The sequence below is a fragment of the Vombatus ursinus genome, unplaced genomic scaffold (assembly GCF_900497805.2).
Source record: "Vombatus ursinus unplaced genomic scaffold, bare-nosed wombat genome assembly UNPS02014812.1, whole genome shotgun sequence".
NCBI lineage: Eukaryota > Metazoa > Chordata > Mammalia > Diprotodontia > Vombatidae > Vombatus > Vombatus ursinus.
Window position 1 is genome coordinate 90,222,575 of NW_020954590.1, and position 19,972 is coordinate 90,242,546.

At 36.5% G+C, this 19,972-nt stretch overlaps 1 protein-coding gene across 1 annotated transcript in view; it reads left to right on the forward strand.

Annotated features, from left to right (window-relative positions):
- The window catches only part of LOC114054097 (phosphatidylinositol 3,4,5-trisphosphate-dependent Rac exchanger 2 protein), a 385,890-nt gene that overhangs the window by 109,783 nt on the left and 256,135 nt on the right, over positions 1 to 19,972 (forward strand). Inside the window, exon 7 of the mRNA XM_027877211.1 lies at positions 155 to 316. Coding sequence (XP_027733012.1) covers positions 155 to 316 — 162 coding nt within the window. The remainder of the gene's footprint in view (positions 1 to 154; positions 317 to 19,972) is intronic.

Sequence of the window (19,972 nt, forward strand, 5' to 3'; positions counted from 1 at the left end):
TTATTTTTTCATTTTCCTTAGGGAAAGCTGTGATATTATTCCATCTATGAAAATAGCTCTAATGATCTTTTCAGTTTCTGCTTCCTACTCAGTTTGAACCTGCTGTACTGGAGAACCCAAGATCAAAGAGTGATTTATTTTTGTGTATAAACAGGAGTTACTGAAACGGACTCCAAGGAAACACAGTGACTATGCAGTCCTCATGGAAGCCCTCCAGGCCATGAAAGCTGTTTGTTCCAACATAAACGAGGCCAAGAGACAGATGGAAAAATTAGAAGTCTTGGAGGAATGGCAGTCTCATATTGAAGGCTGGGAGGTACAGTCATGATTCATATATAAGACTTGGATACTGAGGCCTACTGGCAAGTTTAAAAGAAGTACAGTATATTATACTTCATGGAGTACATTGAAATTTGGTGGCACTGCTACTTTTAGTTTAATAAATGTTTCTTGTCTCCTGCACAAACTACTATCCTATGTAGATATGGGGGAAGGGACTGGTGGAAAAGAAGTGATGGAAATACCTGACATGGTTTCTTCTATTAAAGAGTTTACATTACTACTTAAGAACATATGGTATGTATGCAAAAAAAAAGGAACCTTCAAGATAAATGATATTCATGTTCCTAAGCAATGTCATTGGGTTGCAGTTTCATCTGAAGGTGTCCTAGGTCTTTTTTAATTGTCTTTATACTTTTCTTGGTGGCCTCAGTGTGGTCCCCGCCTAATTGTGACCGTGGCTTATATCAGAATTTGTGTTGGGGTCTTCAGAAATTTCATGATCCCTAATCCTAGTTCTAACCCTTAACCCTATAGTTTCTTTATGTAAGAAATGATCATATATTTTCTGTCTCCTGCCTAAACTCTGTGTATATATAGGAATCCATGATAGGAATGGGGTGAGGAGAAGGAAAACAAGTTTAACATCTTTCTAGGAGTTTTTGCTTTGAGACTTTCTAAATTAGATGATCTAGGGTCTAGTTCACAGAAGAAGAATTAGAGAACCTAGTTGCCCACATAACCACCGAGGACCCCAGTTTCCTGATCTGCAAAATGAAGAGATTGGACTAAATGACCCCAACTTCAACATCCTATGATTCTCTGACTTGTTTAAAGGGTTTTCTTTTAAAGTTTAGTACAAAATTTAGTAGTTAATGTCTTTTAGATGTTTACAGTTATAATTACTGGAAGTCACAGTTGTCTAATAGGATAAAGATAGTCTCCATTTGGTTTAACCTTGCAAGGAAGGTTATCTAAAATCTTACCTTTAATTGCTTTTATTTACAACCAGCACAGAGTTTGAAATTGTACAATACTTGCTTTTCAGTAAATAAGTCACATTCAGTGTAAAATACTTGGTGAAAAAGATTTTAAATGTGTTTCCAGCTAAGTGGTATATTGTAGTTGCATTTTTCTAAAAGCATTGATTTTCCATGCAGTTTTTCATAGTTATCTGTAAATTACCCACAAGTGATAGCTTTCCACTTAGTTATGAGATTAATGTCCACACAAGTGCAACCTGAGGGATTTGTAGAGAACCACTAATGAAGATCGTAGATTTAGTGGTGGAAGGAAGCTTGTAGATTATTTAGTCCATCCCCGTCATTTTACTGTCGAAGAAATTGTTACTGAGAGAAGTTAAATTCCCTGCCCAAGGTTACCTGAGGAGCAAAGTGGGAGAGTCAGGATTTGAACCCTAGCCCTTTAACTTCATATCCACCATGCTTTCTACTAAGTCATGCTTCTTTTAGCCATCTCTGCCCTTTTAAACTCTTTTTTTTTAAGGGAATCTGATTTATCTCCTCCATCTGTGCTTTTCTGTTGCAAGTACCAGTAGTGGCTTCATATTTCAGCATTGGCTAGGCCATGCCAATTAAAATAATTGTGTGTTTCACAGTTGATTCTTGAGAATAATTCTTTTCCTCATAAGATCTTGCCCTGCTGGGATGATAAAACCGGGATGTTTGCCTTTACAGCATTGTTTTGACTTAAATTGTAATAAAATTTTGATTTGTTTCAAATTGTAGAATTTGTCAGTCTGCCAAGACTTTTACTAAAACAACAAAAAACCCCAACATTTTGAATATTTTAGAGAACTAAAACCTTTTAAGTATTTTTCTGTTATGACAAAAGTTGTGTCCTTTAAAGAACCCTTATCTTCCAAAATTTAGCTCTCCTACAAAAATGAAGGTTTCCTTAAAAGAAAGGAGAATAATATGCTTTCTATGATATACAATGCTGTCTTAAGTGCAGAGAAAGTGTGGAGAAGAATAATAACTTCTGTTTAGATAGAGCTTTATGGTTAGAAAGTACTTTACCACTATACTGTCTCATTTGCTCTTCAGAAAAAAATCATTGAAATAAATGACTAAAGTATTGTAAGCCTCATTTTACAGAAGAGGGTTTTGAAATTCAGAGAAGTTAACAGTGAACTGGTCAGTCACACAGCTAGTAAATGACAGAAATTGGAAATGACCTATGTCTTCTGACTCAAATACCAGTACTCATTCTATGACACTTTATTATATAACCCATAAAGTTTAGAGGAAACTTCAAACTTAGGGTTATGGGTTCAAGGTCACCATTATCATGCTATCTTTGTATATAATGAAGGAAGAGACTCTGGTTTCTATGTTTAATCCATATTGGTCCATTGACCACTGGCAAATTCAAAATGGACTAATTTTACTTTAATGATTTTAGTTACAAGGAACTTCAGAATCTTCACTCTTAAAATGAAGAGATTGCACTGCATGGCCCCAGGTCCCTTCTAGCCCATGATCTATGTTCATATAATTCTTTTCTTTCATCCTCTCCTGTTTTGTTATTTTGTCTATGTTCAATATTTCTTCTTTATTTTCATCATGGAGCCTACATTTGATGGAAGAGCTCCTACTTATATACTTTCAACATGCCTCAGTAGAAAGGATACTTGATTTGGAATCAGAGGTCAGTGGCAATGCAGGATTCAAACACAGTTCTTCTGATTCTAGATTTGATGCTCTTTCTGCTACACAATGGCTTCCTCTTCTTCTCTGTCTCTCTATATCATTTAAGCTCAAATTTGTGGCCATCTGAAGAAATGTTTAAAAAAAATGTGTCAAGATCCTAGGCGCTCCCTTGAGTTCAGAAGGATGTTTGAATTTGCTACTGGTCTTGTCTAATGCTGCTATTAGAGGTGTTAAGGGGAAACGTACTTATTGTTTTCAACATAGACTTTTACTTTCTTTTATCTTCACTGAATTCTCCCCACTTTATAATAATAAAAACAGACATTTATGTAAAACTTCATATGCATGGTATCACTTGTTTCTTACAATATCCCTGCCAAATAGTTGATGCAGATATTATTATCCTCATTTTATTGGCAAGGAAAGATTCAGAGATTTTAAAAGACTTACTCATGGTTTCACCACTATTATGTATTAGAGGGAGCATTCAAACCCAGGTCTCTCCTGATTCTAGGTCCAGCATTCGTTACCATATGTTAAGTTGCATCACAGTGAGCCAGGCCCTCCCAACAATTATAATAGTATTTATATTTATATAACACCTTACCATATAGTCAGTTAATCAGCAAACATTTAAGTGCCTTCTTTGTCCTAAGTATTATACCAGTATTCACGTTAGGCACTAGGGATTCAAGGGGAAAAATGAAATATTCCCTACTCTTTTACATTTTTATCAGGGGAAATCTTAAATACACATATCTACTTTGTACATATACTAAATATATATATAATAAGTACATAGTAATATCTTTTGGGAAGAGGGTGGTGGTGATATGGGATACTAGCAGATGGATGGCCCAAGACCATAATTATATACTCTCTTAGGTCACCTGCCAACAAACTTGACCACTTTTATATAGTAAACACTTAATAAATGATTAATCTATCTATATATCTATAGGAGATGGCATTTGAGACAAACTTTTAGAAGCTAAGGACTCTGACAGCAAAAGGAGAGGAGAGCACCTATTCTAGACATGAGGGATAGCCTATTCAAAGACATTGAGATAGGAGATAAAAATTTGTGGGAAAGAAACAGCAAGTAGAGTTTGGGTGGGAGTAATTTGTAAACAGACTGGAAATGTAAGCAGGACCAAGATTGTGAAGAACTTTAAATAACTTTAAATCTGGACCTGTACAACAGCTCTGTGAGGCAGTTAGTGTGATTATTAAGGTAAGAAGAAGCAGCTAGGTTGCACTGAGCCTGGAGTCAGTAAGACCTGCATTCAAATCCAGCCTCGGACACTTACTACCTGTGTGACCTTGGACAAGTTTATTGCATTGATATTCATTAAGGAAATTTGTCTATATATTTATTTCTCTGTTTTTGCTTTTCATGGTTTAGGTATCTGAGCCAATTTGTGTCATAAAAGAAGTTTTGTAGGACCCCTTTATCTGTACTTTCCAATAGTTGAAATAATTTTGGGATTAATTGTTCATTAAATGTTTGGTAGAATTCACTTGGAAATCCTTCTGGTTCTGGGTATTTTTCTTAGGGAGCTCATGTATGGCTTTTTCAATTTTTTTTCTAAGACATGGTTATTTAAATATTCAATTTCCTCTTTTGTTTATCTGGGTAGGTTTTTTTTTTGGTAAGTATTCGTTAATTTCGCTTAGATTGTAAAGTAAGTTTTACTGCTATATGATTGGGCAAAATATCACCTCATAATTGTTATAATTCATCTTTGTTGGTGGTTAATTCACCCTTTTCACATTTGATGCTGGTAATTTGGTTATTATCTTATTTACTTTTTGAAAAAATCAAATTAACCTATGGTTTACTTATTGTATTAGCTAGTGGTGTTTAATTGGGAATTTTAAATTTGTCCTTTTTCTATTTTTTTTTTACTCTCATGCCCAATTCATTGATCTGCCCTTTCTTTTATTGCTGTATACATTTAGAGAAACATTTTCCCCCTAAGCACTGTTTTGGCTGCATTCCACAAATTTTGATATGTTATCTCATTGTTGTCCTCTTTAATGAAGTTGATTATTTCTATGATTTCTTCTTTGACCCAGTTACTCATTCTTTAGGAGTAGATTATTTAGTTTCCAATTAATTTATAATCTATGCTTCCACAGTCCCCTTTTTTTAAAATGTAATTTTTATTACATTTTGGTCTGAAAAGGATACATTTAATATTTCTGATTTTCTGATTGCATCTTGAGGTTTTTATGCTCTAGGACATGGTAAATTTTTTTGAAGGTTGCATTTACAGCTGAGAAAAAAGGTAAGCTCCTTTTTATTTCCATTCAGTTTTCTCCAGAGGTCTATTATAGCTAACTTTTCTAAAATCCTATTCATCTCCTTGACTTCTTTATTATTTATTTTATGGTTAGATTTATATAACTCTGAGTGGGGAAAGTTGAGCTCCCCCACTAGCATAGTTTTACTGTCCATTTCCTTCTGTAATTTATTTCACTTTTCCTTTAAGAGTTTGGATGCTATACCATTTGGTGCATATACTCTTAGTATTCATATTACTTCATTGTCTATAGTGCCTTTTACCAAGCAGTATTTTCCCTTTTATTATTTTTATTTAGTTTTGCTTTTGCTTTGTCTGAGATCATAATTGCTACCCCTGTCTTTCTTGTATCAGTTGATACATGATTGATTCTTCTCCAGACTTTTATTTTAACTCTGTGTGTGTCTCTTTGTTTCAAGTGTGTTTCTTGTAAAGAGCATATTGCTGGAGTCTGGTTTTTAATCTGTTCTTCTCTCCACTTCTGTTTTATGGGTTAGTTCATCACATTCACATTCACAGTTACGATTACTAAGTGTGCATTTCTCTCCATCCTATTTTCTTCTTTTTATCACTCTCTCTTTTTTTATTCTGTCACTTCTCTAAAGTCTGTTTTGCTTCTGACTATTGCCTCTTTTTTATCTGCTCTCCTTTTCATTACCTCTCTTTATCTTATCTCATTCCCCTCCTACTTCCCAGTTGCGTAAGATAGATTTCTATTATCATTTGGTATAATTATATATATATATATATATATGTATACATGTATATACATATGTACATTTGTATATGTATACACATGTGTATGTACATACTTACACATGTGTATATGTGTATGTGTGACACACACACACACACACACATATATATACACACACACACACATACCCTTTTTTAACCAATTTAGATGTGATTAAGGTTCAAGTGTTGCCTGTCTCCCCCCCCCATTTTCCTCTTCATTATAAAAGTTCTTCCTTGTGAACTTCTTTTTTATGAGATAATTTCTCCCATTCTTCTCCTCCCTTACCCCCTTCTCTCAGGGCATCCCTCTTTCTTGTCTATTTTTTAATGTCATCTCAACAAAATTGACTCACTTCTGCATCCTCTACGTAGAATCTTGCTAATTGTCATAATAATGATAAAGCTCTTAGAAGATACTTGCATCATCTTCCCATATGGAAATGTAAACAATTTAACCTTATTTTTTTCATGTTTACCTTTTTATGCTTCTCTTTAGTCTTATATTTGAAAGTCAAATTTCCTATTCAGCTCTGGCTTACTCTGGATTACACTCAGCTTTGTTGGATAGGTTACTGTTGGTTGTAATTTCAGCTCTTTTGCTTTCTGCAATATCATATTCCAAGTCTTCTGCTCCTTTGCTGTGGTAGCTGCTAAAACTGGTGTGATCCTTACTGTGCCTCCATGGTATTTGAATGTTTTTCTTTCTGGCTGCCTGAAGTATTTTCTCGTTGACATAAGAGTGCTGGAACTTGGTTATAATATTCCTGGAAATTTTCATTTTGAGATCTCTTTTAGGTGGTGATTAGTTAATTTTTTCAATTTTTGTTTTACCCTCTAGTTCTAGGATATTGGAGCAGTTTTCCTTTCAGGTAGTTCAATAATTCTAAGATTATCTCTCTTCAATTTATTTTCCAGGACAGTTTTATTTTTCCTGATGAGTCAATTCACATTTTCTTCTATTTTTTTTTTGTTTTATTGTTTCTTGATGTCTCATGGAGTCATTAACTTCCACTTGCCAAATTCTAAGTTTTAAAGAATTATTTTTTTTCAGTGAGGTTTTGTAACTTTTTTCTTTTGCACTTGGCCAATTCTGATTTTTAAGAGTTATTTTTATCAGTGAATTTTTGTACTTTTTTCTGTTTGACTAATTCTAATTTTTAAAGTGTTATTTTCCTTAGCATTATGTGACTTGTTAATTATCTTTTCATAATTTTCTTCATTTGATCTCGTTTCTATACTTAATTTTTTCTCTACCACTCTTATTTAATTTGAAAAAATCATTTTTTAAGCTCTCAGGAATTCTCTTTGGCCTTGTTTCCAATTTACTTTTTTTTTTCCCTTTGAGGTTTTGCTTATAGCTGTTTTGACTTAATTGTCTCCTTTTGAGTTTGTGTCTTGATCTTCCTTGTCAACACAGTAGATTTTTATGGCTAGTTTCTTTTTTTGTTGTTTCCTCATTTTTCTAGCCTATTTCTTCATTTTTAATTTTATGTTAAACTTGGGCTCTGTTCCCAGCAGAAGTGGGGAGGTGTACTGTCTCAAGATTTAGCTTTTTTCATACTGCTGTTTACAGAACTAGTTCTGGGGGTTTGGAAATTTTCATTTCTTCTAAGTTGGTGTGATCTAGAGGGAGATGTGGTCACTGCTGTCCTTGTCTGCACTCTCATCCTTATCCAGTATTTGCCCCTGATCTCTTGGGATTACAATTAACACAGGAGCTCCTTAGGAGCCCTGCTCTTTTGAGTCCAGAAACAATATGGTTCCTCAATGTTCTTGAACCCTTGTGACCTAAGGCAATACTGCTCCCTGCTACTCCTGCTACCTCTTAACCATAAGTGCTCCTTTCCACCTTTGAACTATAACATAGAAGTAGGTATAGGCCAAGAGTGGGGAACCCACAGCCTCAAGGCCATGTGTGGCCCTCTAGGTCCTCAAGTGTGGCCCTTAAACTGAATCCAAACTTCACAGAACAAATCCCCTTAATAAAAGCATTTATTCTCTAATACTTAGATTCAGTCAAAGGGCCACACTTGAGGGCCTAGAAGGCCACATGTGGCCTTGAGGCTGCAGATTCTCCACTCCTGGTGTAGGCAATGAATTTGTCCAACGGTGTCTGGCCTTGGGTTCAGTGCTAGTATTAGGGTCCTTTGTAATCTTTTTCTGACCAATCGCCAGGTCCCCTTACTGTCTCTGGCTTAAGAACCCCAGAAGCTTCTGCTGCTTCTGTTGCTATCACCTACCTAGTCCCACCACTGGTATTTCATCCATTCTGGCTCTGACTGAGCCTTGACTCCTGTCTCAGGAGTCCTGATGTTCTAAGTTGTCTTAGGCTTGAAGAATGCCTCACTGTGATCTTTTGTTGACTCTTCCACATCAAAATTTGATTTATTTTCAGGTTTGGAGTTGAATTTTGGGAGAGCTTCCCTAAGTGCTTCCTCTACTCTGCCATCTTGGTTCTGACCCTGGAAGCCTAAGTTGGCTTAGAATTTTATGTATGGTTTTTGATATTATTTCTGTATTGTCTTCAGTAATTACTGCATTTTAAACTTTTAAAATCTCTTGTACAATTTTCATGTATTACTTACTGCAGCATGTAATTTAAACTTTTAAAACCAACTTTTGTTTTGGGGGGTACATATAAATTCATGAGTTCTTTTATACTTGTTTTTCTCTTTTTAAAAATTTTCTTCACCTCTCTACTTTCTTAATTCCAAATTTATTATTCATTTTTTCAGAGCTTCTGATACTTTAGGCAAGTCACGCTCCCTTATTTGTCCTCAGTTTCTTCATTTGTAAAATAAAGGGAATGCCGTAGTTGGTCTTTGAGGTCTCTTGCAGCTTGTGATTATGATCCCTCTAATTTGTTTCACTTATTGAGATACATATTTTTTTAAATGAAAGCTCTTTTATATCTAACAAAGTCCTTCTGCACTCCATCTCCTAAAGAGCCACGCTATATAGCAGAGAATTTTTATTCAGTTTTGATTATTTTGATAATTTCTACTTTTATTCTTACAGTAATTGTACTGTTTTTCTTGGTACACTTTGTATCATTTTATAAAAGTCTTTGTATTTTTCTCTGTATTCATATTCATCCTTTCTTATGCTACTGTAATAATCTGTATCATAGTTTGTTTAGTCATCTTCCAATCAATTGGTATGTACTTGGTTTTCAGTTCTTTACTGATATGCAAAAGCTTCTTTAATTTTTTTTTGTACATGTGGTATCTTTCATGGTCTTTAACTTCCTTGGGGTATATTCTTAGCAGTGGGACCTTTGGATCAAGGGGTATGGACATTTAAATTACTTTTTTAGTATACTTTTAAATCACTTTCCTGCGTGGTTACAACATTCAGAGCTCTACCACTAGTTTATTAGTGTGTTTGTCTTTCTAGAGCCCCTCCAGCATTTGTTATTTATATCTTTTTAATTCCTTGATGAATATCCTTTCTCTCACATGAATGTCTTTCTCTGCTATGACTTTTTTTTTAACTTCAGATAGACTGCATGTGTCCCATTCCATGTGAACCGAGGTACTAGTCCATCTTGATCCAGGTCTAGTCTGTTTTATCTGTTATAACTCCAACTTGATCATACTTAATTTTAAAAAATGTTATAGTTCTTCTTATTTTTTTTTGCCAGAATTTTAGTTAAAGATTTTACTACCTTGGAGAGAGTGTCTGTCATGCACCAAGTTGTTTTTTCTCTTGCTAATCATATTTCTTCCTTGAGAGTTATGACTTTCATCCTAGCATTTTTTATTGTTCATTTATCTTTTTATCCATTCTACTGTTTCTTACCATTGTTACATTATCCCTGGGGTATCTACATAGTTTATTGTCTTGTCTTCTGTTTAAATTTAGGGTTTTTGGTTCACTTTGCTTTAAAGTATAATTTTTATTCACTGTTTTTTTTTAAGAATCTGTGAGCACTTTTCTGTCTGTGTAAGAGGTTGATTTGCTTGATAAATGTATTTATGCCTAATATTTCTCAGCCTTTTTAAATCTTTCAGCCTTTTCTATTCAGTTACCAGCAGCTTGGAGGCTAGATAGATAGATTTAGATAGGAAGATATGTGGCATAGTGGAAAGGGCATTGGGCATGAAGTCAGGAAGATCTGAGTTCATATCCTTCCTCAGATATTTAATAGCTATATATACTTCAGAAAGTCACCTAACCTTTCTGAGCCTCAGATTCCTCACTATAAAAGAGATTTAATAATAGCTCCTACCTCACAGGGCTATTGAAGGAGTCATATATAAAATGCTTTATAAACATGGTTCTGATATGAAGCCTGGGCTACTGGAAGGGACTTTAGAGGTCACAGGGTCTAATCCTTTAATTTTATACATGAGAGAACTGAAACCTAGACAGGTGAATTGATTGTTTAAGGTCTCATAAGTAGTAGGAGGTAGAGCCAAGACACCCACTGAATCATTTGACTAAAAATTCTGTGTTTTTCCAGTGTACAATGATGTATCGATGTTTTTGTTATGGCAGATTGTTGCTTCTATTTCCTCTCATGAATTAAGCTAAGGCCACTTAGCTAAAAAACTCTCTTACACTGTTCTCTCTGATGACATTAGCTCCTCTTATTCCCACTACTTTTTCTGGGTCCCCTTCATACTGGAGCACCCCTTTTGCTATGATTTAGATTTCAACTCTGTCTGGCAGAGCTCATGCATCTAATAAGAAAGCGCCAAATGGAGGATTCTCTTTTAATCATTCCCTTCATAATATCAGGCCCACTTATCTTTATTGGAGACATATCTTTTATAAAATGCCCCTTCTGAGAAGCATCTCATTTTTTCAGGTACATGGAAAGAAGTGGTCCATAGAGGAAGTAGTCCATGAGAGGGACTAGTCTGTAATTTTTTTTTTCAGAGAGAGTGACAAATGTTGCACCAACTCCGATATTCTTCCTAATTGTGAGTGTCCCTTGCCCAGGGAAATGATCTCTACTAGTCCGGAAGATTGAAAAAAGCATCCTAAATGTTCTGCATTTTACTACCTTTCAATAGTTTAGGGAGATTATTCAAGTCAACCTAGGCTTTCAGTTCCTAGTACTATTTATTTGCTCTGCTATGAGTAGGGGTTGTGTCTTCAACATCTCCTAAAGTACATATGTCCTGAGATCTGCCTACAATTTACTTAAAGTGGGTGGAGAATTGAAACAAACATTTATTAAGTTCTTTTTTTTTTTTTAGGCAATTAGGGTTAAGTGACTTGCCCAGGGTCACACAGCTAGTACATGTCAAGTGTTTGGTCTGAGGCCGGATTTGAACTCAGGTCCTCCTGACTTCAGGGCCGGTGCTCTATCCACTGTGCCACCTAGCTGCCCCTATTAAGTTCTGGTATGTACAAACTAGGTACTAGGGATGAGTTCAAGGACAAAAATGTGGGCTCCAGCTCCTTATAAGTGTTCTACCAGGAAATAGAGGATACATACAATCATATAAATACAACTTAACATTCAGAGCTCAGAACCCTCCCCTCAACCTAAGTAGGACCATCTTTGGATTTGAATTTTGAATAGTATATGTTCTTGTATGTCCACTTGGTTTTGTGAACCTTAGATTACAAACTCTTAAAGAGCAGAGACTATACTTGTTATTTATCCTTGTGCCAAGCCCAAAACAGTGCCATATTGCAGAAAGGCACTTGATAGATTCCTTAGATGAAGCTACTCTTAATATCCATCTTATAGGAACAGGTGGGCATATGAAATTGAATTTTAGTCCTCATTTACGTACTGCTGATGTTAGAACTTTCCCTCAGAGACTATTCCTAAATTATTCTGTACATGACTTGTTTATATAGAGTTGTTTGCATATTATTACCCTCATTAGATTGAAAACTCCTTGAGAAAGCAGAGACCGACTTCTGCCTTACTTTGTGCCCCCAAGATTTAGCAGAGTGCCAGGATTATATTAGGCACTTAATAAATGCTGATTGACTATTTGCTTTTATGCATTTAATTTTTGTTACTTTCTAAATACATTCCTAGTTACATAACTTAGTTTATTATTAGAGTCTCATTTTAATGTTCTTGTAGGGCAATGGTTCAGTAGTGATTCAAGATGGACTTGTGTTAACTGCTGACTCATCAGACACATCTATTTGTCTATACATCTATCTATCTATCTGTCTATCTATCCATCTTTCTATCTATCTCTTTCTCCATACACATATTTATATATGTGTGTGTATTATATGCTATATTATTTATGTGTGTATATATATCAGAACTTCCTCCCTTTCTGATCATTTTATGTCAGTTCTCCAGTATAAATCATTATTGACAATACGCCTCAGCTCATTCATGCCCTTTTTGGGGTCTTTTTGTTGTCCTCTGGGTCATGTGCAGTTTTGATTATTTCTGAGACTGTGGTGTTCCATAATTCACAACCATATGGTGTCACAGGAGAATATTTGTTTTTTAAAGATGGGGTTTTGTGTAGAGGAGTAGCTTGGGAGAATTGAAAGCACTGCACAGTTTCTCTGATGTTATCTAGTCTGACCTCCAACTCTATTTAATTCTAGTCCTAGCTAGTTGTCTATGTTACAGTGTCTCTCTAGGATCTGGGTATAGATAGATCAATAGAACATTTAAGTGCTTACTTTGGGTCAGGCCTGGTGTTAAGCACTATGGATGCAAATCCAACCAAGGATGACAATTATGGCCCATAAGGAGCTTACATTTTAATGCAGGGGAAAAGAAATAAAGGGGAATTAGAAAGTGGGAGACAGAGAAAGTCTGCTATGACAAAGGCTGTGCTTTGTGAAGTGAGGTGAAGGCCTGATTTTGGGCAAGGTAAGGTTCAGGCTCAAGAGGCAGAGCCCAGGGTGGTAGAGTTCAAGGCTCCTATCCTAGGAGTTTTAGATGAGGGCAGGACAAGAGTCAGCATGATTGGGAGCTGGTATCACAGAATTGAGGTGGAGCCTTGGATTTGGGCAAGATAAGATGAAAGCTTCCCTATTGGAGGATGATGGCCACTAAGGGCAATGTAATTTGGAACTGGTGAGCAGGGATGGACTCAGCTATCTGGCTCTGCCTGTTCATTTTTTTTTTATCCATAGAAACACTTATACTAGCTATAATAAGGAAAAAAAAATCATTGCTATTTTGGTATACAAACTGATTAGTACCATTTTGCATTTCCTGTGCCTTATCAATCTCTGTTGTTCTAGTTGCCATGGTTTAAAAGGATGAAGACAGAATATCCTACCATTGTGTGATTTATAATCTTATCAGGGAGAGATAAGGGTATACAAATGACATAGAAACAAATTACAAAGCAACGGAGCTATAATAAGATAATTGTAGTAGGAACTATAGAATTATTGATGAGTTCCCATTCCATATTGAACCAAATGAAACCACCTTATTCTGGCACTCTAGGCCTTTCACTATATTCTATTCAAGTTTGTCACCCATCACTTAACCTCTTTATGTCTCAAATTTTTGAAGCTGGAGAAAGAGGGAGTTAGACTGAATGACTTCTAAGTTCTCTTCAAGCTCTAATCTATGATCCTATAACCTCTCTGACCTTCCTATCCTGTTAGCCAATAGACATTGATTGGCTGCTACTTGCCAGACACTGTGCTAGGTTTGGGAATACATAGAAAGCTGACAGTCTCTGCCCTCTAGGAGCTTACAATCTAATGGGAGAGACAACTTGCAAAAAACTATGTGAAAACAAGCCATATACAGGAAATAATCAACAGAGGCAAGGCACTATAGTTGAGAGGGATTGGAAAAGGTTTCCTATAGAAAGTGGAATTTTTTTTCTTTTCTTTTTTTTTTTTTTTGGCTAGGCAATTGGGGTTAAGTGACTTGCCCAGAGTCACACAGCTAGTGTTATGTCTCTGAGACCAGATTTGAACTCAGGTCCTCCTGAATCCAGGGCCAGTGCTCTATCCACTGTGCCACCTACCTGTCCCTAATAAGTGGAATTTTTGTTGAGACTTGAAGGAAACCAGAACAGCCAAAACCATTCCATGCATGAGAGGCAGTCAGTGAAAATGCCTGGAGTTAGGAGATAAAATGTCTTTGAGGTGTAGAGGGGTGGAAGTGGAAAGGAAAGGGGAAGGCAGGTTATGAATGGCTTTGATTGCCAAGTAGAGGATTTTATTTTTTATCCTGGAAATGGTAGGGAGCCACTAGAGTTTATTGAGTGGGGGACATGGGGTACAGAAGGGTCAGATTAGCACTTTAGGAAAATCAGTTTGACAGCTAAGTGGGGGATGGACTAGGGTAGAGACAGATTAGTGGCAAAGATACCAGCCAGAAACCTTTTGCAGTAGTCTAGGTATGATGTGATATGAGCCTGCAACAAAGTGGTAGAAGTGACAAAGGAGAAAAGGGGAAGTATACAAGAGATGTTCAAGTAAAATCAGCAGGCCTTGGCTACAGGTTGGATATGGCAGATGAGAGAGAGTGAGGAGTTAATGATGACATGTAGGTTGCCAGCCTGAGTGACTGATAGGGAGGATGCTGGTGCTTTCAACAGTGAGTTCAGTTTTGAATATGTTGAATTTAAGATGTCTACAGGACATCCAGTTTAAGATGTCTAATAAGCAGAGAGGTTAGGGCTGGACAAGTAGATTTGAGAATTTTCAGCATAGAGATGATAATTGAATCCATGGGAGCCAATGAGATTACCAAGTGGAATAGTATAAAGGGAGAAGAGAAGATGGCCCAGAATAAAACTTGATGGAACACTGACTGTTGGCAGGAGTGACTTGATGAAGATCCAGCAGAGAAGAATGAGAAGGAATGGTCAGGTAGGTAGCACTGTCACAAAAACCCAAAGACAAGAGAGTATCAAAGAGAAGAGAGTGATGGCATTGTTAAGGCTACAGAGAGGTCAAGAAGGATGAGGTTTGAGAAGAGGTTATTAGACTTGGAAAGTAAGAGATGATTTGTAATTCTGGAGAGAGAAATTTCAGGTGAATAATGAGGTTGGAAACCAGACTATAGACAATTAAGAAGAGAGTGAGAGGAAAGGAAGTGTAAAGGTGCCCATAAAACTGGTATAATAATTCCTTGTCTTCCTGAATTTAGAAGACTGGGGCAGATAATCTTTTTAGGCCAGATAATCTTTATACAGTTTTGAGATTTGTGATTGGATATAGGAGTTAAGAGCAAAAAAGAAAATAAACTGATGAATACATGGAGATTTCCAGTGATATAGTTTTTTGAAATATATTCTGGCACCAAGGAGACAAGTACTTGTGTGACAGTGATTCTCTGGCCTGATTGGTGACAAGTTAGAGTGGATTATCATGCTGACCTACTCCAAAAGAAAAATCATAAGACTTGTTCAGCCATTCCTCAATTGATGGACATCTCCTCAGTTTTCAATTCTTTGCCACCAAAAAAAGAGCTGTTATAAACATGTGGATACTTTGAACATGGACTTTCTTTTGCCTTTCTTTCTATCCTCAGCACTTAGCATAGTGTCTGGCATCTAGGCACATATTAAATGCTTGTTAACTGACTGACTAACGAACAGCGCTGCCCCCCATCTCTCTAGGGCCATCAGCTCCCCTCACTATGCACCTCAGTCTCTGAGAAGGGGATGGGAATTAGGTTCAAAGCTTACTTAGTTCACTTCCTACAAAGTATTTGTTCCACCAAGTTCCAAGTCTAAAAGGTCCTCTCCCTCACAGTCCCTAGGCTTCCATCCCAGGACCTTGGCTTCTCAGGACTTCCCAGCTGGACTGGTTGCAACATCTGGCCCAGAATACTGGGTTCCAGGGTCCCCATGGCTTAAGCTCCCTTTACTCCCTTCACCTAAGTCTGAAAATAATAATAGAAACAAACCCATTTCTGGGGACCCTTCTGGTGTGGGAGAAGAGGAAGGTGGCCCTCAGGCCCATCCCTTTTACAGCATGTTGTCCATGCACTAGACTCTACTGGAAAGAGAGAGTGCCTGGGTCAGGGAGATTTGAGGATTCAGACAGTTCAAGCTCCTCCACCTGGAAAGAGTCTGCTCTCATCCATGTGGTAAGCAAACAGAATGTTCATGCCTGAGCCAGGACCTTTATTTCACAGAAACAGATCTCGGGCATTATCCATGTGGGTGCGTCTGTTTTAGGTGGTCTGGGCATGAGACAAACCTCTGTTACATTTGTAAGGTTCATATAAACTCCCCATACAAAATTGGTTAAAGGTACTTTGAAGTTGTGCGCATTGAACAGTAGCTACTGACTACAATTTGATCAAAAGTATCTCCCTTTTCCTGCCATGCTGCCCCACTCCATTTCTTGTTCTTTCTGAACTTTACCTCCCCTTCTTGCTCTGGAGTTGGTCATGATCAGTGGTGACAGCTCATTACCTCTAGCTGGCTCCAACCACCTAACCACGCCATCTACTTTCCATAACACTGTATAGATTCCTCCTCCCCTCCCTAACTCTACTCCCCCTTCCCTTCCCCCACATCACATTTGTCACCTTTTACTCTCTTACTTTGGCAACAATAACAAAATCAAGACTACTATTGCTTCTGGAAAGGGTGTGTCAATAATTTATTGCCCTGTGGTTCTATTCACCATACTGTGACTTCATCCTTCTATGTCCATCAGTAGGGAGGGAAGGAGGGAAGGAGCTCTACATGATTTCTTCCTTCCTTCCTTCCTTCCCTCCTTCCTTCCTTCCTTCCTTCCTTCCTTCCTTCCTTCCTTCCTTCCTTCTTTCCTATTTCTCCAAGTTATAGATTTAGGAAACGTGCAGTTTAACAAATTGCAAACTTAAGTTTTATGATTTTTCTTCTGGGGTAGATCAGCATGGTCATTCACTCTAAGTTGTTAGCATTAATTCCACCTAATGACTATAACTTCCTAAGGCGGGTAATATATTTAAAAACATAAATCATTCCCTTGACAAAAAAGTGAATTATTTCAAATAATAGGTAGCAGATTTATGAATCATATATGTGAGAAAGAGAGTTTACAATATTATCCATATTATATACTTCTATGTAGTGACAGATTTGTAGTTCATAATTAATGATTCATGTAAAGCTTGCTCTGATTTTTTTTTTTGGTAAATGTTTCAAATCTTAATACTCATAGGGAAGTCTCTGACTCTGCAGTATGTCATTGCAGTTGCTTTAAAATACTTGCTTGTGTCTGAGTTTCTTTTATAGTTATAATTTGTATAATTCTGCAATAAGGTATTTCAGTGTCCAGCCAAACTTTTCAGAGGTCTTAACCTGGGGTTCATGAACTTTTTTACATATCTATTTTGGTAACTGTATTTCAGTACAATTGATTTCCTTTGTAATTCCATGTATTTTATTTATGCATTATTTATACAGGTTCCACCATGTCAACCCCACCCCCCAGCTTCTCTCCCCCCAATAAGCCTCTACATACAATAAACTCCTATCACCTCCCAGATTAAATACAGAATCTTCTGTTTGGTGGTCAAGGCCCTTTATAACCTCTCTTCCTCCCCCATATTTCCAGTCTTCTTAAACCCTCCTCCCTGCCGTGGACTTTTCAATGGCCTCCTGGTTGTTCCGCCAACAAGACACTCCACCTCTCAACTCTGGACATTTTCTCTGACTGTGTTCCATGCCCACAATGCTCTCTCTCTCTCTGCTCACCTCTACCTTTTGGTTTCCCTGGCTTCTTTCAAGTCTAAACAAAAATCCTGTCTTTTACAGAAAGCCTTTCCTAATTTCTCTTAAGTCCAGTGCCTTTCTTCTTTTAATCATTTCCTGTTTATCCTGTATATAGCTTGTCTGTACAGATTTCTTTACTTGTTGTCTCTCCCATTAAATTTCAAGCTCCTTGAGGGACTATCTTTTGCCTCTTTTTATATCCCAGAGCTTAACACAATGTCTGGCACAAAATAAGTGCTTAATAAATGTTTGCTGCCTGATTGACATTTAAAAACATTATTATCAGAAGGGCTTCATAAATTTTCCCAGAATGCAAAAAGGGCTGTAACATAAGAGAAGTTAAGAACCCCTCCTGTATGGTACTTATGGTTGATTTAATTAAATAACTATGTATTGTTCATTAAAGACCTAGTACTAGAAACACAAATTTATTAGTGGCTTCTTGTCAGAAGATAATGTTTAGCCCATTAGCTGACCTGTAGTCAGATATTTTAAAAAGTCATTCTTAAAAATATACTACTTTTGTAAAACTAAAGTGGAGCAATTTTGCTAAATGTAGAAATAATAGGGAGCCATAATTATTGTTTCTCTCAGAATGATTAAAATTTATTACTATACTAGGTATAATAAATTAGGAAGAATTACATTCAATGTATATTGTTTGTTGGATTCCAAATGAAGGCAATCTTGTTCATATTTACAATTTGACTTGAACTTATAGTAAAAGTAATATGTGATTGATAAATATAAAAAATATAATTGCATCTTATATATAGTGTAGTACATATATAGTACTTATATATTACTATAAGTAACATCTTATATATAGAGTACATATCTACATATATACACACATACATATACATACACATACATATATACACACACACATATATAAATATATACATACATATATATATATAAATATATATATATATACATATATATATATACACACATATGACATATACTTGTAGTATAGTCCAGTAGTAGGCTAACAGGGCAACTGTGGGCTAACTACAAGGCTGGGCCAATTAAAGGATTTGGATGCTCCAGAGTTTTCTCTGTCTAGTGTGCTTGATCATTCTAGTTGCTCTAATTCACTCTTCAGACTGACATCCTTAACGTGGGGACTTTGGTAATCCTGATCCTGGCCTAAGACCTTGACTTTGATTCCTTCATTGCTGCCTTTCTTTGCGTCTTAGATGTTGGCTTCTGTGTGGATCGCAAACTCCTTAGCCTGACCGTGATTAGCCCCTCTCCAGCTGCAAGGAAGGAAGAGCCAAAGTCTTCCCTATGACATCTAGCACTCCAACTTAGTAAAAATAAAATGTCTAAGTAGTATTCAGGATGTGAACTGCTACATATGGCTTCTATCATCGAGCTGAGGAGAACACTGCTGGAACATTGTTAAAAAGCATTTATTGAGTGAAAAGTAGGGGCATGTTTAAAGTGGGAACTATCACATGAGTATATCTTGGCCTGTAGTACTTATAATGGTGTATCTATACTGACCAAACATTGCTTAAAATGTATAGTTTTTTATAGGTCTGTGGTTTCACATTTTTAATCATTTCCTCCTGCTGAACTCACGAAAATAATGAATAGATTAAATCTTAGTGAATCAAAGGTACACTGAAAATCTGTGTGGCCTAAAATGTAAACACTGAATGAAGGAAAATGCTCTGAGCAGTACTATTAGGATTACATTTTATAGACAAATCTGAACATTATGAGCCAGTTTCTCTGGCTATATAAACACGTAATTGAGAATTAATTAGGCAATGTGGAGGCCACATTGAGTATTTCAGGATATGTTATGAGGCTATCCTGGAATAAAATGGACCTTCTGAAAGTGATCAGTTTATTCTAGTGTTGCAAAGGACTTAATGCAAGTTTCAAGGAAATAACTTACTCAAAAAGTAAATTTGGCATGGTAGAAAGCATGCCAGCTCTAGAGAGTCAAGTCGCCCAGTTTCAAATCCTAGTTCTGACACTTACTAGCTGTGTGACCAAGGGTAAGTTGTTTAAAGCTTTAGGCCTTCAGTTCCCTCATCTGTAATATGGGGTTACTAACAGAGGTGAGGGAAGCATTTGGCTTGTCTGCACAGAGGAATTAGTGTGAACTTAGAAGAAGGTAAAGAAGTGTAATGAAGATGAAGAGCAACCAAGAAGAATACAAAAAGCAGCATAATCTTCAAAGAATATTGACAGGATTGCTAAAACCCAGAACAAACTGAGATTAGTGAGGCTAAGGATAGAAAAAAGCTAATTTTTAATTATTTTAAGCTAGAGTAGAACCAATAGAAGGAATCAAAGCAAAAATGAATCAACCGTTAATAAA